A 24,447-nucleotide genomic window follows, 5' to 3' on the forward strand; every position below is an offset into this window, starting at 1 on the left:
TACATACGTATTGTATAGTTATGGTAGTAACGTGGTAAGTACATACATACAAGCCACAAGGTAGTAGAAGTGTCGGCTGCTAGATCGTAGATCGTCTGACAATTAAATTCGTGATTTGGCATTTATTATTATCCAACTTACAAAGTAAATCAACACGATAAATATTTTCGTAAAGTTCTCATTTTAACTTTTAAAAACTTTGTGCATACAGCACAAAAGCTTATGCCGTACTTACAATTGTATATTTATATCTTCTACTTGTCAAAATATACCTACGTAGCTTATGTTTAGGTAATAATAATAGCTACATTCTCTAAATTATTGGATGATGAAGGAGGTTAACGTTTCTAAAATGTGAATAGTAAGTTGTTAAGATTTTCATAAAAAATACATATGTATTAGCGGCATTCTTAGAAAGATTCCAACATTGGCGTACATAACCTCTTCCTTTATTTTCAACTGATATTTTAAGGCTGCTAAGAGAAAAGTAGAGTTGTAAGTTTTCATAAATGGAGTAAGTACTTACTGTATTGCTGAAGACGTATGATATTTTATTACAACGATTACGATAGTCTGAAATAGTCATAACCAATTACATAGTGTTCTCCGTTGGCAATCTATCAAGTTGTTTTTAATATATTTAGCAAACTATATATTATTACAACTGACTGAAGCAATTAAATTTATCACAGTTCTTAAAATAACCATATAATTAACAAAACATACTTGTATAATCAACAAACAAAACTAAAGCCATGGAAAAAATATAGCATGTAAGTATTAGTTAATGTCAGCTTTTGAACTAAATAAATCATAGAACTTACATTAATTGTGTATTATAATTCAATTATATAGAATTAAAGGAAGAATGAGCTGGTTTGATGCTGCTGGATTTGCCAATTTGGCCAAATCTGCTCTTAAAGAAGCTCAGAAAACCATTGATAAAGCTTTAGATATTAAAGATGAAGAACAAAAAACAACACAACCTCTTACTGATGATGCAGCCAAGTTTTTTGAAACATGGGGTTTGAAAAATGATAAAGAAAATGTGAAACAGCAACAAGCAGATGAAAAAACAATAACAAGTCAATCCCAGCCAGGCACTAGCAGCATATGGGGTAGTTTTACAGGATCATTCTTTGAATCTCCAAAATTTGGAGAAATTGAGAAAACAGAAAAAATATTAGGCACTATAAAACAGTCTACTTCTTTACAAGATAATTATGAAGAACAATTACATATTTCACATATATCATTTTCCACATCAACTCCAAATAATTTAAGTAAAGGATCTTTAAGTATAAAATCAAATGAAGATGATTTAAAAGTATCTGATACTGCCATTTCATCAAGTTTTAATGAAGAAATCAACGCTTCTGTGCCAATTATTATTGAATCAATATCTTGCATCAAAAATATTGAATCATCAAGCACTGATGGTAATGAGAATAATCTTTTAAATAAAATTAGTGATGAAAGAAATCAAAATAATATTAATAATTTTGAAGAAGAAATTGAGAATAGGGTTGATACAAAAACTACTACAGAACTAATCATCAAAATTGATAAAAATAGCTGTGAAGGTGATGATACTATAAGTAATCAAACAAATTCTGATTGCACAACTACTCCAGAATCTATTAGTCACTCTATCTCTGATTCTGTGAGTCCTTCTACCATAGGTCCAAAAGGAAACTCAGAATCAGTTGAAATATTACCCGATAGCTCTGTAACATCTCCTAGTTCAGTTGAAATCATAAGCGATTGGAAAAGCGATTACAGTCCATACTTGTCTCCAACAGAAGTTAAAAATCTGGAATCGCCGTCTGGTGCAGAAAGAAGCGAATCTATAACACCTTGTGTAGAAGAAAGTTATAGTCAACAATTTTCAGGAAAGGACCGATTAGAATCATCTTTTTCTGATATTTCTCCATATGAGTCCCCTTTAGAAGAGACCAACTCGTCGAAAAATGATTTGGTCGTTGCCAATATTAATAATATAAACCCTTTCATTTCTAACTCTGGTACTTGTGTCAAAGACTCTATCACCCCGGATAGTGTAGAGGTAATACCTGATGTAGATGAAACAGATGAAACAAGTTTGGCTGAAGACTCATATACATCTGCATCTGAAACCACTATAATGACAATTATGGAAACATTGCATCAGTTTGATCAATCAAAAAATATTCTTGAACTTTCCGATAATAATTTGAAAATGCATGAGTCCTGTCCAGATGGTAGACAAATTTTAAAGAAACTATCTAGTGAGTCTCCATTAAATTTAAGTCTTGATTCTATTAAAGAAAAGCATAATTTACACTTGAATCTTGCACCAGTAACTATTCAGCCACCTAGAAAATTAGAGAATCTTGATGATTTCATGATGAAAAAGCAAGATATCAATCCTTTAAATCAAATAAGGAACAGTACCATTGAACCAGCAGATATGGATAATTGTATGGAAAAAGAAGAGACCCAAAAATCAGATATCCTTGAAGGAAATGATCAGTATTTATTATTAACAGATTCAAGTTGTGAAGGTACATTAATTGAAAGCAGCTCAGAAGATAATGCCACATTAATTGGTACTACTGAACCAAATATAGTAGAGACTCCATTAACTGCTAGTTCTTATGTTAAGAATATGTTAGCAGATGCAATGGTAGAAAAAGGTGAATCTATTGAAATGCCAAGAGAAAATTCACCTATATCTTCTGAGAGGTATATTAGTAATTATACATATTTTTTAAACTAGTCAGTGAATAAATGATTATCATGTCAAATATTTTCAGTCGTTCTGACTTGGTAAAAATTGGTTCTGATCAGACAAGTGGCCACACAAGCGGGGATGAATTAGAAACTACTACATCGAGTGACATTGAGATTATATCAAGGTATAAATATGATTTTGAAGAAGTTTGTAATTTTTCCTTAAAAGTGTATAGTATTTTGTTAAAAGTTATATTTAACTATAATTTGATCTTTTTAGTCCTAATGGAGATTCAAGTTCAACACAATCTCGACAAAGTCCAGCGAAATTACAGCTAATAAAAGGAGCTGATTTATTGACCAAGACATTAAAGACTAGAGGACATTCCCGAGAACTTAGTGAAATTAGTATAGGATCCGATGATACTAATTTAGAAATAGAGAAATTATTAAAGCGCATACAAGAAATGACTGAAATTCTAGAAGCTCGAGAATCAAAATTAATTGACGTAAGCAGAATGAATATGGAGCTGCTTGAGCAAAATAGCGGTTTGAAGAAGTAAATTAATTTAATTTCTATATTATTTAGCGACAAGTTAATTCAATGCTAAATTTTCATGAAATATACTTTTAGACAATTGGACAATTTTGAAAAACATGCTGAACAACATCAAAATTTAAACCAAATCACCGATGAGTATACACAACGTTTATCAGCTTTAGAGAGGAAATTTCAGCAAGCTATTAGAGATCGAGATTCCTTGAGAAAAAATTTAGAGCAATTGAAGTTGGAAGCTGCGTCACGGTTATCATCCCAAGAAATATCAACCATAAATGCAGAAAAAGACGAAATAATTAAAGAACTTCGTGACGAAGGCGAGAAACTCAGCAAACAACAATTACAACATAGCAATATTATTAAGAAATTAAGGATTAAAGAAAAAGAAAATGATGCTATAATTAAAAGTCAAAAGTATGTCAATCTTTATTATTTTATTCGTTATATTTATTAAAAATTTATAAAATATTATTATATAAATTAAATTAATGTTTAGGGAGCAAATCGACGAACAAAGCTCAGAATTGGAAAGATTGAAAAGATCTTTATACGCAAAAGAGGAAGTCGAACGCAGTCAAATAGAAGCAGTTCATACTCTAACTGCTAAGACGAAAAAACAAGAAAAAGAAATATTACTGTTACAAGAAAAGTTAGATACAGTCGTACAAAAAATGGAAGCATATAAGAAAAGTCTGGAAGCTGCTAAAATGTATGTATAGTAGTATATATGATATCTTTAAAATCTGTAGTTATGTAAATGACACATCTTTGTTAGGGAGCTTACGGAAACGAAAAAGAATTTAATAGATACAGAGGAGGAATTGAAACAGGCAGTTGAAAATGCGGGTGAATCGTGTCAGCTTTCAGCCCAAGTTGAAGATTTAAAATTAAAATTACGTCAAGCAGAAGAGATTCGTGTTAAGTAAGTTATCACCAATTATACCATTATCTGATCTTAAATCATAATAATTTATATTCCACAAAAGTAATCTATGTACAACAAATGTTTGATTTTTAACAGAAAAGAGGAGTTTTTTAAACAGGAAAGTACTGAATTGCTCGCAAGATTAGAAGCTGCAGAAGCAAGAAGTGAGCAATTATCCGAATCAGTTTCAGTAGCCACCAAACCATTGCTTAGACAGTTAGAACAACTTCAAGCAAATTTCATTCAAAAAACGAATAGTTTTATGAAACAGGAAAAGCTACTATCCGAAAAGAATATAGATTTACAAGCAAAAGTTGAGAATTTAATACAAGTGGATCTTTCTTTAAAAGAAGACAATATAAACCTGAAATCTAAAGTAGCCCAACTTGAATCACGAATAAATTCAAAAGAGTCGGATAGGATAAAATTAGAAGAGCTTTGTGAATGTTTAAAGCAGCAAAATCAAAAGCTTTTAGAGGATAATAAAAGGTAACAGATTTTACGAAGTCTATTTCAGAAATACCAATAGAACTAATAATTTAAATATTTATTAATTTGTAGATATCAACAAATCATAGAAACTATGGAGCAAACGAGCACAAATCAAATGAAAGAATTAAAGCGAGAAATTAATTCACTAGAAAATAAATTAGCAGTGGAAAAAGCAGCAACTGACGCAGAAAAAAGAAAAAACCAATATATGTTAGATCAACAACAAAGTATTGATGAAGAGTTACGCCTCAGCCCTACTTTGAGCATTGGTAGAGAGTCTATAAGCAGTGCAAGTAGTGCATGGCCAACTGTACGTATTATTCTATTTTTTACTTCTTGTATTATACGAAATATTTCATATTTATATAATCAGCCTTAATTTCTTATAGTTTAATGATTCAGTATTTGATGGTAATACTGGTCGATACCCTGTAATGTACGAAAGTATGCGAACCGGATCTAGTAGTACCTCCATGATAGAAAATTTGCAAGCGCAATTAAAACAACGAGATGGTATGATTTTAATTGTTATAGGTAAACTGGTCGAAAACAATAATTTTAAATATTAATTTTCAATTTATTTAAGGAGAAATACAACATCTTCAATGGGAATTATCGCGAAGAAATGTAGAAAGAGATGCATTAAATACAGAACTCGCCACGTTAACGTTAAAAGCTGAAGAATTAAATAACAAGCTTGTAAAAGTTCAAAATTTGAATGATAGCCTTAATGAAATACAAACTAGATACGATGCTCTTTTGCAAATGTATGGTGAGAAAGTAGAGGAAAATCAGGAACTGCGTTTAGATCTTGAGGATGTTAAAGAAATGTATAAAACGCAGATAGACCAACTTTTAAAACGAGATATTGAATAAAACTACTGCCGGTGGTAGAAAATAATCCCAGCGTTAAGTTTGTACTATTTAAGTAATTAATAATTTGTAATATAAATGTATGCTCACGTAACGAAATTCTTTTGAGAAAAAAAAGCAATTATAAGTTTATTCCTGCTGATATAAACTCCTATAAAACAAATTTTGTCATGAAAAGTTTTTAATTTTTAAATATGTATAAAAACAAATTCCAACAAAATTTGATCACTAGCGAATTATGTAAAAGCATCTAAAAATTATTATCAAATGAACCTGTTCAAATGTTATAAGTTATTTCAATTTAAAAATATCATAATTATTTTCAAATTTGCTGAAAAAATTTAATGAATGTTACGTTTGTTTCTTATAGATTCTGTATCTATAATGTTTGTATATAGTATGTACTTTACCTATCTATTTTTTTCATTGTCATAAAAACTCTATTTAAATAGATAATGACTAATCATTATGTGATATAGGAATGTATCATAAATTGTTTTAAATATTGTAATATATTATTATAAGTATAACTTAATGAAATAGAAGTTAATATTTATGTACTTTATTAATGAGTTTTAAATTATTTTGTTAGTTTTCAAAAAGCCTTTGATGATTAATAATTAAATTTAGCAAAAGATCAAGTGGAGCAACATCTCTTTTTAAGGGTGATTATTTGGGTAACCAATCAATATCCAAAAATATTTTAATTTGCATATATTTAGACATAAAGAAATTATTGATTACATAATCAGAAAATATAAATTACTTAAATTTAGAAATATTGATGCCAGATTTATGAGATATTTTTCCAATCATTGTCTCTCCTTTAACAATAATTCAAAAAAAATATTTCCAAAGCAATTTTATTTAATCACATAATTTTATTATTTGTTGGGCTTTCAAAAATTGCAGCAGGAAACTATTATTATTATGTAAACAATAGGCATATCAGGCCTTTTATAGTTCATTATGAGGTTATAAAATAAAATATTTATTTCAAAGAAATCAATTAAGTTTAATGCATCTTTTGACGAGTATATTTTAAATTTTATTGTTTATGATGGGATCTTTCATAGCATTTTCTATTAAATACAAAAAATTTGTTGTTCAGTGATGATACATATGTAAAATCCATTATTTTTATAACTTTAGTAATCACAGAACCATGCTACATATATTTTATAAGCTGCAATTATAATCCTCATTTATTTGGATGAAATAAAATTTTATTAAGAATGAAGCTATGTGAAAAAAACGATAAGAGGCATCCAGATTCGTTACGAATTACAATATTAAGAATTTTGTGAGGATTTTAGATGGAGATTGATATGAAGCAAATAGAAACTCGGTAATTAATAAAATTGAATTATTTATATTATTTAAAGCTTTAAATATAACACGCGACTAATTTGATAAAGGTCAAGTAATAAAACCCGCTTTTGCAATTATTTATTGAAAAAAAATACGTTAATGTATCAAATACATTTTAATATTTTATTATTAAAGTGTCGTGTGAAGATAAGAAATTGAATTTTTTGTCCAATAATATAATGAAAGAAATCAATATAATTCAAAGATTATAATCTGTCGACGTGTTATAAGTAGAATTGCAAAAATGTAAAATCAACCATTTGATCGAAATATACCGAATGAGTGTATTGATGATGACACTCAGGTCAAACAGACACCCTGATTTCAAAACAAGTTTGGTCAAGTGATGTCTATTATCCAAATATCCTTATTGCTGATATATCAGCTATCTTCTTCGTTAGCAACATCACTTCCATTGATCTCATCCCACATCTTAACGTGATCAAGCGTACTTTTCACTCATATCATATTTATTGTTAATACGACACAGATTCTAAGATTTTCCCAAATATTGACGCATAAAGATGCGGTTACAACTTCTACTAGTTTTAATTCTTTACAATTATTAGAATTTTAAAACCTTTTGTATTTTATTTTTACTTTATGCATGTTTTCATAATGCATTCATCTATGTAAATTAAAAGGATCTTAATTTAAATTTGTTGGCAGACATATAAAAAAATCAAAATTTCATCTGCGATTTATAAAGAGATTTTTATAAATCGATCAAATAAGTAAACCATGTAAAGAAAGCATTTAAATGCTTCAGCGGGCCAATGCTTCTGAGATAATCGTAGAATCAGTGAGTAAAGTTAAGTATCAGCTTGCAGTAGTTGGCTACTGCATTATAGACCACCAGCAACGTTAAGCCGCATTTATATTGGCTTTCTTCCAGACGAAGCAGAAACTTCGCATCTTATGACGCGAGAGATGTATGACTCCATTTTGTGGAACGAAGCTTGCTGCAGTGCAAGTACCACATGAGGCGAGAATGTTTAAACCATCAACGCAGTTGCGTCAGTTTTCATTCGCTCAAACCCATGGTGTCCAACCCTCATACAAAAGGGCTAAATTATCGGTACTTTGTGCCTCACGTATTACGAAATCCACTTGCTCAACAGTCGTCATTTTACGGCCTGATAGAACATCCCGTCCATCTAATTTCATTCGAACGCGACGCCACACGTTCAAGGCATACGTATTACGCTTTTGAATAACTGAAACAGCAGATCATTTTTAGTCTTTCCATGCACGGTATCCTTAGACATAGAAAATAAGACTTGGAAAGCAAATACTCACCTTTTCCTGTACAGGGATCTCTAATCAGCGAAGTATTCTTTCTAGGACTAAGACACGTACTTTCTTGCCTTGCCAATTTAGACTTTCTTCTCAGTGAGTTTTCTTTATCCGCACTCCTTGCTAAGTTTTCATCGCTTGCAAACTCTAACAGCTCACTGTACAAAGAAGGTATCTTAACAGCCATACTTTCCAAACTACACTTGATGGATGCACCTTTAGTGGGGTCCAGGTTTTCTGATTCTAATTCTTTTACAATTGTAGATATATTTTCTGTTAATTCACGATAAGCGGTTAAAAACTTTTGCAACTCCACATTATTATCCTGCTTTGCCATTGATTTTAACAAATCTCTAACATCCGACATTAATCTATGATGATCGGTCAAAATATTTTGTAGTTCTGTCACCCGTTGTCTTAAACAATCTTGAGCATTGTGTAATGTTTCTTCCCTTGCCTGTAACTTTTTCTGTGTGTCAATAATAGCATCAGATATAACTTTTTCAGCTTGTTTCAACCAATTGGCATCAACGTTAGTATCTACTTGCAACAGTTTCACTAAGCTTTCCTCTATCACACTAACTGTAATTGTCATATTTGTTGTTAGTACCACACTTTCTTCCCAATGCTTTATTAATTTAATAAAATTTGCATCGTGTGTTGCACTTTCAGAAGTTCTTGTTCTTAGAGCCTCATAGTGTAATATAGAATTGCATGTATTAATAACCACAGCTGCCAGGTTATGCTGTCGGGTCAATTTCTCGCTAGACGATAACACCGCGTTATCGAATGCACACATTACTTCTCCTAAAGCAGGATTCGCACCAGCAGCCCATTTTAAACGCTGAACTGCGCTAGAAACAAGATTTTGTTGCTGCTCTCTCGCTTCACATACTCTAGATTGTAAATTAGTTAACGCTGCAGCCGTTTTACGTAATTCTAACATAAAGGTCGACCGATCTGAAAAAATTAAACAACAATTAATATTGTCAGTTACACCAGTAAAATAGCGTTTATGATAAAAGTAAAGTTTACTTAGTGGATTCATGGGATTCATGTTAGAACGAAGCAATAAACTATCTTCATGTAACCAATGATGAGCAGTTAATTGTAATTGTAGGCGTTGAACAGTAGCCCTTGCTAGCTCCGTACCTTGTTGAGCTAATCTTGCACTTTGCTTTCTTCTCCAGGCGCTCTCCAAAGTACTACTCAGTGCACTAGCTTGAGCCAAGGCTGATCCGGAAAATAAACCTCTCTTCAAGCACAAATCTACAAGTTTTCTACATAATTCCTCGAGTGATACTTTACTTTCGGCACCAATGTCTCTTTGCTCAATCTCTGTTGTAACATTTAATCCCAATCTTTGTAGCAAGAAACATAAAGCAATTGCTAGAGTTTGAGATGTCACACCTAGCAGCTGTCTCGATACGTAATCGGCTATAAACAATTTTATAGGTTTGTTTAGTCTCTCGTCATCATAAATAATTGCCATACCGCCTTTAAATGCAGTTGCAATATCTGTGCACATTATGAAAAACTCTTGTATAGTACGCAATCTCTTGATAAGAAAAATATCTTCAAGAACTTGGCGAACTGCTTTATTGAAAATCGGAGCAGCCATTTCCTTGGCTTCTCGAATCTGATCAATTTTCTTCCAACTAAGTGGTATATCTAATGTACTTAATGTGGAAACTAAAGCATTGCCTTCCATTTGAAGCTTTTCGAATAAACCATTAAAACCCATTAAAAGCATTTGACCTGGAGTCAGAGTTTCTTCTTGATTCAATTCTTGAATCTCAGCAGGTCTTGATAACATGGCTTCAAAACGTTGTCTCATCTCAGTAACCAAAACTTGTAATCTTGCATGTGGACTCTCCATTTCCATTACAGTAAATCTGAGATGTCTTTCCAATTGTACTAATATTTCACCAAGAGGCATGTGAGCAGAAATAATGATCTCGTTTAATTCATTTATCATTCTCATAACAGTAGGTTCTTCTGTAGTAATAGTCTTCATTGCTTCTGGCAATATTATAGTATGGAAATTGTAATTTAGTTCCTGAAGTCCTTTATAAATACAGTCCGATCCTTTAAGACATTTTAATATTAATGGTATTTTTGGATCATTATTTGTTTTATGGTTCTCTGGTATCAAATTAGTGAGCTCTGCGATTATCGAAGACATTAAGCGCATTTCATTTAAAAACCAATCGCCTTCTCTTGATGTGAGATCTACTAAACAATCACCAGCACATTTAGCCGCACCTTCCATCATCAAATATCTTTTGTTTAAGGCACACAGTGCAGTGACATTAACACATTCCAAAGCCCGTTCCGCACCTTTCTCGCGCCTCAAAAAACCTGTTATTTGTAGTTTCGACTCCGTATACGCTTTTTCAATCCTGTTGATAGCTTCCGGTAATCCTTCTGTTACCATTCTGTCATAAGCTTTCTTTAGTTTCTCATTAGCTTCATTAAGGATAGCTTGAATTTGATAAGAGAATGCGACAATATGCTGCACTTGTGAATTATTTGTGTTAATAGGATTAAAATTGGCCTCTAGCTGACTTAAGACTTCATTACATGTCTCCACAGTTTCCGAAGCTAACAATTTACTGGCCCAAGCATGATAAAGCACATTTCGATGTTGCGATAAAGTGGTGATTGGATATAAGCTATATATTGCTGAATATTGGCTCAGTAGTTCCAAGCAATTACGAATCAGCATAGATTGCTGGGTAGCTAGTTGAGTTAGCTCATTTTCTGATTGTTCGCATTGAAGAATCATTTGACTTTGTCCTGCATTCTGCAAAAATTCCTTCACAAGATCAAAAACTACATGTTCATCCTGCGTCACTGACGTTCCAAGCTCCGCCAACCATTGACTCAATTGAGAACCTCGAATGGTTGTCAGTGCAATCTGTGAAAATGTTAAGATAATCATTAACATGAAATTCAATTTCCGACAAATGTGAAGCTTTGTAATTATTCAAATAGTTACATTGTGCATTGTAATTTGTTTTCCACATTCGTCTATTTTTTCTTTTAACCCTGCTTTAGCCTTTTCGTGGGCATCCTTCGCTTTTTTATATGTACTATAGCGTTTCACGACAGAGTACAAAGAGTGATTTCGTCCCATTGCTTGTGCTTCTTTCACTAGTGCTAGTTGCTGGTGTCTGTCTTGTAATAAATCCCGACATTGTTGCGAAGCTTCTACTGTTTCTATCCAACAATTTAAATGATGACACAGTAATGGGAAAACCTTTATCAATTCGTCCCTGTGTTCAAATCATAAATGCGTTAATAAAATAATATATGTATGTTAAATTAAAAATATTTTAAATATACCTATTAGCTAGCCATTCTGCTCGCATTTCTGCAATTCTAACAGCAAACATAGCACGAGTTAATTCTTGTTCTAGCTGTTTTCTTCCTATGCCTGTACACCTTGCTCTGGCTTGGCATGCTCCATAACTTGCGATACTATTATCAGCACCTACCCTCCAATCAACCAAAGGATCATAAACAAATGCCTCCAACAATGTAAGCAATGTTTCCCTTCCTCTACGCATTACTCTCAGCGTATGCTCACAGGCTAGTCTAAATATTCCCTGAAATTTTTTAAATATTTTTGTTACATATAATTAATTTGCATATTAATAAATGTAATATAAGTAAAACATTTATAGCAGATATTAATAAAGTTGATTTATATCTCGTGAGTAAAGCCCAGGTGTAAAGATAAGTTACTCTTAAACCATAACGCACTTACTCCAAAACATTGTGTTGCGCAGTTAAAAACACGTCACGTAATAAACCTGATGGATAAATTTTAATAGTGATTCCTGTAATATAGCACATTATATTCGAGAAATGAATTCAAATGAGACGAGCAAAGTGCTTTTTTTAATTCCGCGTCTAAACAACCATACAGCTGGTGATATTTCAAAATTTATCATTTTAATTAGTAACATAAATTGTCTTCCTTGGATAATCGTGGATAGTTTCTTATTTCTCTTTATAATATCTGGTAATATACTAACAATTTTGGCAATCACTTTAAATCGTAAATTGAGAAGTATAACGTGCAATTATTTTGTATTAAGCTTAGCTTTATCAGATCTTCTTGTTGGACTAAGTTTACCGTATCATATAGCATTTTATATTGATAATAAGTTGAGTACAAAAAGAGCAGCATGCATCTTAAGATTTGTTATTATTAGCTTAGCATGTGGTGGCAGTATTTACAATCTAGTTGCAATAAGCTTAGACAGATATATCGCTGTCGTCTATCCGTTAAAATATTCTTTATGCAAGACAAAAAGACTGATATATATTATAACCATTATGGGATGGGTATACACGATAAATGTTGCTACTATCCCATTTTATTGGAATATTTTTCAAGAGGATCATCCTTGTGAATTAGAGAACGTTTTTTCTAAGTAAATAATATTTCATTAAACAGTCAAGTCATTTAATATTTGAGGAATAGAAACTCCAAACGTTTTAAGTGCCAATTTTTTAAAAGTTGCAATTTTTTCATAAATCAATTCCACACGTCAATACTAATAGCCCTGAAACATTCTAAATACTGAACTCATTTAATTTCATTTGAGATTTACTATAGCATTCCCAAATGTGGCAATACGGTTTAATTACCTACCTGAAAAAAGGTGCAAAAGGCACATAGACCATTTGGAATTTCCATTGTTCATTTATAATTTTATTTAATATTCATAGAAAAATCTTCTTTTATAGCCATTACACACTTGCTATAATAATACCATCATTTTCAATTGTGTGGTTATCTTTACTTTTGTCATATTGCAAGATTTACAAAGAAGCACGAATGCATGTTGACCGTTTACGAAAGTGTGGTTTTCACGTGGAAAAGGCTTACTCAAAAAGCGTACAAGTAGGTTCTTTACTAAGAACGCGTCTCAAACATCATTGCGAGTGCTGCATATACTGAAATTTCTAAATTTTATTTTATACATCTTATAGAAATCTCTGTAATGCCAGGGCTAGCAGTGAATTATAAAAATAAGAGTTTATAAGAAAAAGAATTATATAAGATTTTTTGATTGCAGGAAATTTTGCTAGTTCTCGGATGTTTCACCATTTTCTGGCTTCCTTACTTGATTGTAATAACCATCAAAACTATTGGATGGTATAAAGACTCGACTCACATTATATACAAAATTACTTTTTCTTTAGCACTCGCCAATAGCGGCATGAATCCTATGATATACGCATGGAAAAATAAAAATTTTCGGAAAGCATTTATGAAATTAATTCGTTTTCAATCACCAAATACTAATTTTAATTTTAGTGTTGAAAAATATTTACGAAACCAACAAATATTAAAAGTGCACACAATTTCAAATGATTAAACACACACACAAACACACGCACAATAATTAAATTTATAGCAAAATTACACACTAAATAAGACAAGGTTTAAATAAAAAATCATAATTTGAAAGAATAATTTTATCAGTTATTTTAGTTACCTCAATGCCTGTCACTCCTAATGCAGTCTTTATATTTTGTGTCAAACGAAAGGGGACTTTTTCAGGAACGCGTAATGTTTTACCCTTTTCAAAACAAACATTATAATCAATATGAACCACTTCACCAGTATTAAGATCAACCAATACATTGTCTAAGTGCCTATCTCCCAAACCGATAATATATCCAATGATTGACATTACAGCGACGGAATATGAATAATTTTTAGTTGCTTGCCACCAACTTCCAACATTGGTACTATTGCACCAAATTTCTCTGTAAATTCAAATTTCATTATTCTCTCTCAAATAATATAAGAGTATAATTAATTTTAAAAACTGCTTTCATTACTAACTTTCCTAATAAATCATTTGGCGTTTCAGACATTAATTCGGATAACACTTGTTTCAATATCGAGAGAGGCCATTCCTTCCGACTTTCCAAACTAATACCCTGTTCTTTTAATAGTGGTGTTAACTTGTCATAAAATAATTCAGATGGCCGTTTGGTAGTTACGTTTCCAACTTTAATTCCTACGGTGGCTTCTCTTATTTGCCATCTCTTGTAGAGCACGAATAGAGGAGTAACACCGTCAACCCATTGAATGAGTCCAGATCGCGGTCCAAGAGGTATAACGGAATAATGCCGAGCTCTATAAACTTTCTTTGTATCGCTGTCCTTCGACATCATAGTATTGCATATGCTTAAAAATTGCATAATTCTTTCATCGAGATGCAAATCCTCTAGGCCTTTAAATAAATAAGTATAAACATGTCCATCCGATCCATGGAACATAAGTTTTTTCGGCTTAGTCTTAGTTGGTAAAATCTGCACATTGTTATCCACAGAACGAATGGTAACGATTTTGTTGTTAACAGCAGCAACTCCAGGCATAGCGATGCAAGTGTCTTTTAAATTGGCTAATACAGGACTAATATCTACCATTAATAGAGAATAAGGAGAGCGCCTGTGTAGCCTTTGTGCTAATTTGGCTTCCAATTGCTTTAAAGGAATTACCGTCAATTGAGGTTTTATCGGATTTTTAGGAGTTTTCAGTCTATTTATCACCTCCTCTATTACTGGCCCAAATTTCTCTTGGAAATTTTTCTCGTGTGGTGTTTCTGCCGATACAGAAGTCATGGCCAGAAGATTTTCTAATACAAATATTATAGGTTTTAAAATAATTCTATGTTTTTCAACAATGAGCTTATCCTTTTCTTCGGATGAAAGCCAAGCGTTATTTTGCACCCTTTGAATTTCATGATCCAATTGCTCAAATTTCTTAGTGAATTCCGTATGATGCTGACATAACGTTGCTAGCCATAATTCGTCCCACAACAGGGTAATTCTTCGCAATTCTTTCACCAATAATTGTACCTGACTTACAGAATTATGAATTCTATTAGAGAGGCAATCAACCAATTGCAAAAAGCAAGCATCCATGAAACTTTGATTCTCATCCTGAGGATTGTATTCGTTATCTTCGTCAAAATCGACCTCACTTGGTGAGTTATCGTTATCAGTTTTGTCAAATATGACATTATTATACGTTTTATGAAGACCAGAAGCAGCTCCTACTACTGCTGGGAAGGTGATTAAATGAGGTGAGTTTTCAGCAACTCTACATAGTAGCTCGGAAACTTGAGTTCGTACATAAGATTCTGGATGGCTGAGCCTTGAAAACAATTGCGGAATAATTTCCTTCCATGGGCCAGTTGGAGTTGTGGAAAGTCCTGATTCCAATACATTTTGCAGCTCGTAAGCATGTTTTACTATAAGCTTCAGTAAACGCAATGTTGCTGTAATAGTATCACAATCATTGCTTCCCTTATTAGCTAACTGTAAATACTTAAAGTACGCGTTAGCAGATAATTCATAATATGAATAAATTCGCTTTTGTGCTTGTCGCCATATATCAACTAGCATTCCAATATGGTGGCTGCTTGTTTGGCTCAATATGGGAATATTGCGCAATTGATTTCCAATCATCTCTGATGTATTTATATCGTTCGTGTCTATGTCACCCTCGTCCTCGGGTATAGTTTTTTCTTGACTTAATATACGGAAAACTGTCTCTAGGTCGTTTTCACTAATATCTAGAGGTAATAAAGATTGTACATTCATTTTATCAATATCGGAAAGTTGACCAGGAATTAAGTTGTCGATGATTTTTCCTCCCCACTTATAGCACCAAGCAGCAAAGCTGGACCATGCGAGAGGTAGATCTGGACATTGGTTTACACCAAGCTGCATTAATTTTCCAATTACCATATCTTCAGCAGGAATTAATTCTATGGTTTCCCCAAATAATTTATCCATTAAACCATCATTATGTACAGCTTCAAATCTTATTAATTCTTTCAACTGTTGATTATCATTAATGTATGAGTCCCGATTTATCCATTTACCAAGTTTAAGCAAAAGTTTAGTACCAGTTTCACGTAAATCTGTCGATTGCTGTTCTCCACTCACAATTGCTTGCGAAATTCCCAATGCGGTTATGCTACCAATCTTAAGAGCTTCGTCATTCTTTCCTTTGCTGTACATTAATTTAGAAAGCTCTTTAAATGCATACATATTATTTTTTGACCATTTAATATTTATAGGATTATCCAAAATGTATTTCGTTATATCCCCAAAAGAACATTTTTCTGGGTCTTTAATCGACAATACATTATCCGATTGAAAGTATTTTAGTATTTCTCGTTTAGCCAGGTTAACATTACCCTCTTTTCTTGCACTCCTCGCTACGTGTAGTCTCAAACTAGCCACTTCTGCGGAAGACGTATTATTCGTTTTACAAAAGTAATTCGACCACCACAGAATTTTTGTCAAAACATTCGAGTTAAGATAGCGTATTTTATCTGTTTTATATAATTCAAAAATATTCGATTTCTGGCCAGATAATAAATGTTTTAACCCAGTTGCAGAGTATTGCAATAAAATAGAATCACTGAGATATTCGGAAGGAACGTTTCGCAAACTTTCTTCCATTGTTTTTGCAGCAATCTTTTGGCAGAGCTCTATATCATCATTAAAGCTTTCATTATATTCGTTAATATGAATTTTTAAAGCAATATTATGTAATGTATTGCTACATTCGATCAGCGTTTTGCTGCAGCTCCATTTAGTTCTTGTTGATTCGTTTAACAAACTCCAATCGGAAAGTTCTTGAAAAGCAATGGGTTCATTTTCTTCAAAATTCTTTAAACACTTTGCTTGTTTAAGGACAATGTTTTCAAATATTTGTTTCTTCAAAATAGTATTTTTCTCTTGCATTAAAATTTCATTTTCCTGTTGCTTCCATAGTTCTAATTGAGTCCAATCGCTAACTGCAATATAGCACTGAGAAAGGCGCTGCATGCAGAATATAATAACTTGATTATCCCCATCGATCTTACTAGTTCTCAGCTCTTCCTCAGATTTATTACAAATATAATCATCAATGATTTGCTTATAACTTATTGCTGCTGTTTCGTAATGAGAGGCAGCTTCTTCCATAGCTGCTTTCAACCAAGTAAACTTTCTATCCTTTTCTTTGGTGTAAACATAAAGGCCTTGCAAAGCTTCAGCTTCACCTAGCATTATCATTGCTTGTGCTGTACAAAGCGTTGCTCTTTCAAATTCTAGTCCTTGTGTGTTATCAGCATTACTTAAATCTTCCAAAAGTTTTTGTCCATTTCTTAAAGCACTTGCTGCTAGTCCTGAATGCAATGAAACAACGCATAGCGCTAATCTTATACGATTTAGCCATTCCTTGCAAGTAGACTTATTGGTATGGAAAAATGTTCGAACTGGTTTTGGACATGACACAAACGCCATGGCACAGCCTTCTGCTGCATTGTAAATCACTCTCTCTAAATGCTCTAAAAATTCGATAAACAACCGAACCCGAGTATGTTCGTTCAATAGTATATCTATATCGAACTTCTCATTGCCAATTGTATCAGAGCTATATGATATCTCTCGGGCCAAGATTTTTAAAGCTCCTTCAATGGTTGTAAAAGTTTCTTGAGGTTTCCCAAGAGCAGTTCGAAGCTTATTAGTCACACAGTGAAGAGCAGCTTCAAAACCACTCCAAGAAAACAGAAATGAATAATTTGCTAAAGCAAGTTCGTGTATTTTTGCAGCAGTCACATCGTCAAGACTGCAAAATAAAATCATATAATAATACATTGTTACATTTAATAAAGTAATAGCGTCTCTCGAGTCAAATAATAACAAACTGTACATACAATGATGACCAACATAATGAGAAAATTTCAGATAACCCAAATGTATCAAGATTGTATTCTTGTAATAAAAATGCCATATAAGCTTTGAAATGTTGTGCCTGCATCTCACAGGTGCTACTATTCCGCATATGTAATCTTTTGGCAATGATCAACGATTCCGTTGAATAATCATCAATCTGTTGCAATTTCTACAAAAAAATTGAAATCTCATTGTAAAAATATTAGAAAAATTATTATTTTCTATAAAATGAATTACCTTTGTCTCTGATAGTAAGCATTCATTATTTAGTTTAGGCATGACAATATTAAGAGGAATACTCATTAGTAGTTGCCCATACAGTCTTCTTACATTTGCATTCGACGACGTTAAATGAAGTTTTATTAAATCAACCAATCTTAAGAAGACTTTTTCTGGCCATAAAATATTTTTGGTGTTCATTAAAAAACTAAGAATTGTACAAGCAGCGAGGGAAATTTCATTATTGCTCGTAGCACCACATTTTAATAAGCTTGTCATGACGTTTTGGAATTCTTCTGTTTTATTTAATATTCCAATGTAATTTTCTGCTTGCATGCAAATTTCTTGTAGCCATTTAGCTAATAATAATAATGTTTGAGTAGGTGTTTTTTTATTAAAAGTTTGTGCTATAAGATTTAATATAACCGATAAATGGCCGCTAGTTGGTGATGTTGTAGGGACATCCAATGTCCTAGGAAATAAATCAATCGGGCGACAAACATTAGTCCCTGTTATTAGACTGGAGCTTGGCACGAAATGATTGTATCTATAATTGTAATCAATAATTATCAATTGGTTCTAACCAATCCAATTTTCTACTCTCTGATATCAAATAAATTTTCTTAATATGATTACCTGGAGCAATGCGCATAGAGTAAATAAAAGATACTATATTGCAGAAATGGGCCAGTTATTGATAATGTTAAATTATATGGCTTCAATTTAATAGCAAGGAGCTCCAAAATACTTGGTTTCAGCGCCCACATTCCTATGATCGAATTGCTTGCATTTGCTGAAAGTAACGTCACCATATTTAAGAGTTTTCGATTATCGGATATTTTTTTTTGTTATTATACATTACCTATGTCTGACAAAGCTCGTAGTATAAATACCACCACAAATTCAGCGTCACTATTTTTATATGATATATCGGTTAATGGATTATCTACTATCAAATTATCTATATCGTTCACAACAAGTTTATAGGCAATCTCTAAATCTGCTAATATGTATTTATAAGACTCTTGCAGTAATGGAATATTTTTTAAACTGAGAAGACTATGATAAACTCCAAGACTAGCGTTCTGTATAGGAATTGAATTTCTGAATCGTAATGTTAACAATATTGAGTCTGTTCCTAACAATTTATGCACTAACTGCATTGGTAAATTAGCAGAAACTTCTTTTATTACTTTGGAAATGATATTTAATGTAGAAACTATTGTGTTGTCCCAAAAAGTATCGATTCTTTTTAATTGGAGATCAATGTACTTGTACAACAGATCATGATTTTTTGTGACACGACTCTGAAGATATCCAAGGAGTAGGAAAGCACATTCATTTGCAACAACTATTAACTTCTCTTTTTCTTCTGAAAAGTCTACATTTTTCTGTGCCTCTATCTTCATTGATTTGAGAAGATTTAATAACAATTGCTCTTTTTCCACAGTCAATAAAGCTTCATCATCATTTTGATTAGAGTTTTTGCATTTTTTTTCATTCACATTCAAATCTTTTATCATTTTTATAAGATTTTCCTCAGACAATTCTTCAGGTTGAAAATGTTGGAAAAATTCTTCATCGCTTTTCTGTGTTATATTCATATTATGAATAAATTTTGCTAAATTTTCAGTATTTTCCATGGGTGAAACAAAGCTGTTAAACCATAATTCATTTTCTTCACCCATTTCAATTGCTTTTACTACAGTTTTTAACATTTTTGACAAGCAATCGATTAAAAAAGACCATTGGACGCTTGATGTAAGATTTGGATTTAAGTGATCTGAAATACTTTTTGTCACAGTATTGAAGGCTGATATAAGGGATGTAATACGAAGAATACAATCTTTTGGCATTGGTGATATAGCATCCCCTGGAGAAATTCTTCCTGATTCAGGTGAAGTTAATTCTTCATTATAGCTCTCCATGTCTTCTAAAAATTGCCCAAGTAAAGTTAATGTAAATTGTAAATCAGCAATCCAAAAAGGACGAAATTTTTGTAAGCTGCGAGATGCGTAAACAATTATAGCTTTTGGCTGTGTTGGATCTATATGCCATCCCACAAGTATGTCTACAGTATCACGAAAATGGTTCGAAAATGTTTCAGGATAGGATTCAGTAACAAGTAATAGTGCATCAACCGTAGCTATGAGAAGATCCGGCCTATCAACATTCTCCAATATTGTTTGTAAATGAGACATCAATGACTGAAATATAAAACATTTGAAAGTTTAAGTTATTACTTATTTTAGTACATTGTATTATAATGAATCTTTAACCTCTAGACTGTTAGCAAAGCCTCATTCAGGGCTTTAAATTAAAATTTAATATATCTTGCTAGCAGTTAATGCAGAGGCCATAGATCAGGAACAGTTATAAAATTTGATGAAGCCATGTGAGACCTCAAGAATAGTTGAAAAATAATCCAAAATTTAATAAGGCTCTAATGATTTATATTATAGTATTGAGAGATAGTTTTGGTTTTTAAGGATGAAGATTTGCAGAAAATTCATGGAGTAAGGGGTTTCCTTTTTGGAACTTAAGAATGTATATATAGTCATTTAAAAAGAAAAGAAAAGTTTACTCAATGAATTTTCAGTTCCCTGCTAGTAAAGCCCCTTTTAAAATTTTGTAAAATTTCACAATAGTGCACAACCAGCTCTTTATTAGATGAAAAAAACAATTTACAACTAAAACCCTATATTTTGGAATAGACTTACTAGCAGTCTACAGGAAATAATGTGGCTAGGTTATACATACCACAGAATAATCCTTCAATTTAGGACTTTCAGCATCCATTTTCAAAGTTTCGACAAGAGATTTCATTAGATAGCATTTCACATTATCTTTTCTTTCAAGTGAGTATTTATTAAATAGCCAGTCCATATATCTATAAGATTAATAAAATGGGTGAATTAAATTTGTCTCATTTTGCAAGGACCATAGATATAAGTATAATATTAATTTACCTTTTAAAGTCTTGATCAACAACATAACCAATGAGACCTAAAATTTTTGAAACTTGTAACTTTGCATCTGGCCCAGGACCTGAATGTAAAATTTCTAGCAAATTTTCACAGATAACATCTAAACTCCGTCTGACATATCTCTGATTTTCTGATGCAGCTATACCCTCTTGTACCTGCTTGCTGAGAGTCATGAAATGACTAAATGCATCCTCATGACATAGTTTTCTTAGCAATGTAGAAAGTCTAGAATCCTCTATAAAATACATTTATATTTTTATTTATACAATGAAAATGAAAAATTTTATCAGGAGATTATAATTTGTACCATTTATTCTTTTATCGTCATAGTATTTAGTTTGCAAGTTCTCTTGATTTTTCAACGATTCTTGATATTTGGGTCTAGATGTAGAATGATAGCCTGATTCAGAGACTGCATCTCTATCATTGGATGTTTTCTTAAAAGTTCTTCCACGAGAGCTACCTCGACCCCGGTCTCCTGAACTACCGCCACGAGCCATTCGAAATTCATTTCTTGGTATACCACCAGCTCTATACAGTAAGTTGAAATAAATTTTATATAAGTGTATAGGTATATAGTAATATAGCAAATCTGATTTCCACTACACAATATGCATAGATACAAATTTCTGTATACTTGGATAGTGACCACAATGTTGTTACTTCAATCTTATCAAAGAATATATATAATGTTATTTAAATGTAGCATAACCCTTGTAATAAGTCAGTAATTATTTTGATGTGTGATAAAGGCTTGCCAAATTAAAGAGCATATTTTCAAAACATCTTAATCAGGTCCTCATCTTACTTCCATAATAACTTATTTAATTTCACTATTGAAAGGCTTTTCATATTTTGCTCAGACATGATACTAATCATGATGATATAACTGTTTAGATTTTAATCAAATTAGTTTTTTAAAATATATATTTTCAGCTTTATAGGTGAAAAATTTATAAATCTCTAAAACTATAAAATTTTGAATTTAAGACATTTCAGAAATAAGCCCTTCAACTAGGAGACACCAAGATCTGAAAGAAGCCTACACGTGTCACACTCAGTCTCTTTTTAGTCAACTTGAAAATTTTACACAATTGGAATTTTCACCTTTCTACAGGCCTAATGGGTATGTCAAGAAATCACATGGTCCAAGAAAACTGTCCTGCTTTATAATTTTTTTGAACACTAGTTGTAGTATAAAAGTGAGCTGAGAATGATAGATGGTGAAGAATATAGCTTACAGAAAGTACTTTAAGAAGGATAATAACACCCATATTTGTAACTTCCTACTTGTGAGCTAGAAGTCAATCCATTATTATTTACTTTATTCTAATAGCATAAGACTAAAGGCAATATGGCATTCTAATGAAAGGAGGTAACTCTCTAGTTTTTATCCTCTTCACAGCTAGTATTATACAAATATACTGACCATACATTCAATTTTTATGTAGCTTTTTTGGTTACTTCTAAGAACAAATTTGGGATCTAGATTGACCCGTTTTGAGAAAAATATATATATATGTTCTATTTATACGTAAGTTGTATCAGTAATAATTATAAGATTTAACAAGATTTATAGTAAAGAAAATAATTCCATACTAATCAAACTTTTTTAAACTTGAACTAACATCCTAACATCTCAGATAAGGACCCATTACATTGACTCATCTACATTAAGAGATTTGGAACATTATCATTAATGTTGCTTTAATCTTAAGACAGAGAGTCTTAGGCTATTATATGTAAATTATTGGACTTGGTAGTTCTATAAATTAACACATCTTTAATGTATAATGGAAAAAAAGTCAACATCTCTATGGCACAACTAGATTTAGGGAGCTTTCCTACTTCCAATTAAATTTAACACAATAAGTTATGATTATATTGTTTAAATGAAATACTAATTACCTGGTTTTATACCTTGAGAAGCTATGATCTATTGAGTAGTTATTAGAACTTCTTTGGCAGATAAAGTTTAATGTATATCCTCTTAGAATGTTGCAATCGCTCTTATCAATACTACTCTCCTGATTATCCACTGAACAATTTTCTTCAACCTCTGTGCTTTTAAGTCCTCGTAGCTTGATGCCAGTATTAACATTCCCACAGTTATTCATCACATTACTATGCAAGTGGTCTGCATGACCTACACTTCACAAATATAACCCTCTAGGTACTTTCAAATATTAGCCAATAACCTATGAAAAAAATTCTATATAAACACATATTGCAATACCTAGCCTACTTTATTGGTTTCAAATTAACTTAATTGAATCACTTCTACATTACATTTTGTAAAAGCATAAGAGAAACAGCTGTTTTATGTTTTTAAATAAATTTTATAGGTAGAAGAAAAGAATGCACACATACGGATAAAAACTTGATTACTTTACACCAAATGTATTGAAAAGTAAATATTGTCTAAATTATATATTAATAAGTTGTAGATTCTTTGCTTTTTAATTTAAAACTTAATTATCTTTTAATTTAACCTGCCATCGCCGTATTGTAACTAAAATGTACCATAACCAAACAATGTTTTTCAAATAACAATAGAAAATTAAATTTAGTATGTGGATTTTTTAGATAAAATTGAATTTGATAAATATAAAAAGTGTAATATATTAAAACAGTAGACTGGAAAAATATTTGCTTTTAAAAAAACTATAAAATTAAGGCGGGATTATATCGACGATTAGAATAGCATATTATATGTGTAATTAATAATACGATATGCAATAATTTTGAAAATAAAATTAAAAATTTACCATATATATAAGCTTCTAATTTTTTAATATAAGTTGTGCAATCAATCAATCAATTAAAAATGAGGCATTCAATAACGATCACAATCCACAACATGCACTTCTGTAGCACTAATACCACAATAACTCTCTCTCTCTATATACCCACATTTCCACTACACCAGTACCACAACCACAGATCCACACTATTACCAAAAATACTCCATACAAACAACAGAGGGCGTATTCCACTTTTCAGACTTAGGGCTAGGGCCATTTTTTTGGCCATTCGGCCACCTACCTATTTGGTAAAATTTATCTGCTTAGTAAAAATTACAAACTACATATAATAAATTCTATTAAATTTCAAACTTCACCAAACGGATAAATTTATCTAGATTCCAGACGTTTGACAGTGGAACCACCGGCCCTAAGGGCCTGTTTACACGATCAAGGAAATGTATCAAAGTTTTGTAACAAGGTTTTTTTCCAATTAGCCTA

At 31.8% G+C, this 24,447-nt stretch overlaps 3 protein-coding genes across 6 annotated transcripts; 2 read left to right on the forward strand and 1 right to left on the reverse strand.

Moving 5' to 3' along the window:
• Positions 1–70: 70 nt before the first annotated feature.
• Positions 71–6,038, forward strand: LOC136780644 (TATA element modulatory factor-like). Its single transcript, XM_066739160.1, has 11 exons — positions 71–773; positions 856–2,724; positions 2,796–2,897; positions 2,993–3,271; positions 3,347–3,685; positions 3,768–3,980; positions 4,047–4,193; positions 4,293–4,685; positions 4,758–4,998; positions 5,078–5,201; positions 5,275–6,038. The coding sequence occupies exons 2-11, from the start codon at positions 869–871 to the stop codon at positions 5,562–5,564; spliced, it is 3,984 nt and encodes a 1,327-aa protein (XP_066595257.1). The 5' UTR covers positions 71–773; positions 856–868; the 3' UTR covers positions 5,565–6,038.
• Positions 6,039–6,174: 136 nt separating this feature from the next.
• On the reverse strand, positions 6,175–24,355 carry nonC (serine/threonine-protein kinase Smg1). Of its 4 annotated transcripts, XM_066739159.1 has the most exons (16): positions 23,971–24,068; positions 23,111–23,400; positions 21,510–21,733; positions 21,185–21,437; positions 20,976–21,105; positions 19,078–20,422; positions 18,852–19,008; positions 18,234–18,762; positions 17,978–18,165; positions 14,098–17,889; positions 13,745–14,018; positions 11,577–11,839; positions 11,230–11,506; positions 9,264–11,148; positions 8,232–9,188; positions 6,175–8,149 (listed from the first exon to the last, which is right to left on the reverse strand). In XM_066739159.1, exons 2-16 carry the CDS (start codon positions 23,317–23,319, stop codon positions 7,965–7,967), a joined length of 10,668 nt encoding a protein of 3,555 aa, XP_066595256.1. In that variant the 5' UTR covers positions 23,320–23,400; positions 23,971–24,068; the 3' UTR covers positions 6,175–7,964. The 4 variants fall into 4 exon arrangements, with proteins under 4 accessions (XP_066595256.1, XP_066595254.1, XP_066595255.1 ...); XM_066739157.1 differs by lacking the exon at positions 23,971–24,068 and adding an exon at positions 24,248–24,355 and having other exon boundaries at positions 8,232–11,148; positions 23,111–23,353; XM_066739158.1 differs by having other exon boundaries at positions 8,232–11,148; positions 23,123–23,400.
• LOC136780646 (histamine H2 receptor-like) lies at positions 12,006–13,714 on the forward strand. The gene is made up of 3 exons (XM_066739163.1): positions 12,006–12,673; positions 12,990–13,146; positions 13,322–13,714. The coding sequence occupies exons 1-3, from the start codon at positions 12,102–12,104 to the stop codon at positions 13,622–13,624; spliced, it is 1,032 nt and encodes a 343-aa protein (XP_066595260.1). The 5' UTR covers positions 12,006–12,101; the 3' UTR covers positions 13,625–13,714.
• Positions 24,356–24,447: the final 92 nt, after the last annotated feature.

The sequence above is a fragment of the Prorops nasuta genome, unplaced genomic scaffold, assembly GCF_024137725.1.
Source record: "Prorops nasuta isolate Cenicafe-Biocafe unplaced genomic scaffold, Cenicafe_Pnas_1.2 PNAS00019, whole genome shotgun sequence".
Lineage (NCBI taxonomy): Eukaryota > Metazoa > Arthropoda > Insecta > Hymenoptera > Bethylidae > Prorops > Prorops nasuta.

Bases quoted from the DNA above. Each gene is read 5' to 3' on its own strand.
- LOC136780646 (XM_066739163.1), top strand. From the start codon at position 12,102: ATGAATTCAAATGAGACGAGCAAAGTGCTTTTTTTAATTCCGCGTCTA. The intron at 12,674-12,989 runs GTAAATAATATT...CTTCTTTTATAG, and splicing joins TTAGAGAACGTTTTTTCTAA to CCATTACACACTTGCTATAA. The intron at 13,147-13,321 runs GTAGGTTCTTTA...TTTTGATTGCAG, and splicing joins CTTACTCAAAAAGCGTACAA to GAAATTTTGCTAGTTCTCGG.
- nonC (XM_066739157.1), bottom strand. From the start codon at position 23,319: ATGAATAACTGTGGGAATGTTAATACTGGCATCAAGCTACGAGGACTT. The intron at 21,734-23,110 runs GTAATTAGTATT...CTTACTGTATAG, and splicing joins TTCTCAAGGTATAAAACCAG to AGCTGGTGGTATACCAAGAA. The intron at 21,438-21,509 runs GTACAAATTATA...TGTATTTTATAG, and splicing joins TGACGATAAAAGAATAAATG to AGGATTCTAGACTTTCTACA.
- LOC136780644 (XM_066739160.1), top strand. From the start codon at position 869: ATGAGCTGGTTTGATGCTGCTGGATTTGCCAATTTGGCCAAATCTGCT. The intron at 3,272-3,346 runs GTAAATTAATTT...ATATACTTTTAG, and splicing joins CAAAATAGCGGTTTGAAGAA to ACAATTGGACAATTTTGAAA. The intron at 4,194-4,292 runs GTAAGTTATCAC...GATTTTTAACAG, and splicing joins GCAGAAGAGATTCGTGTTAA to AAAAGAGGAGTTTTTTAAAC.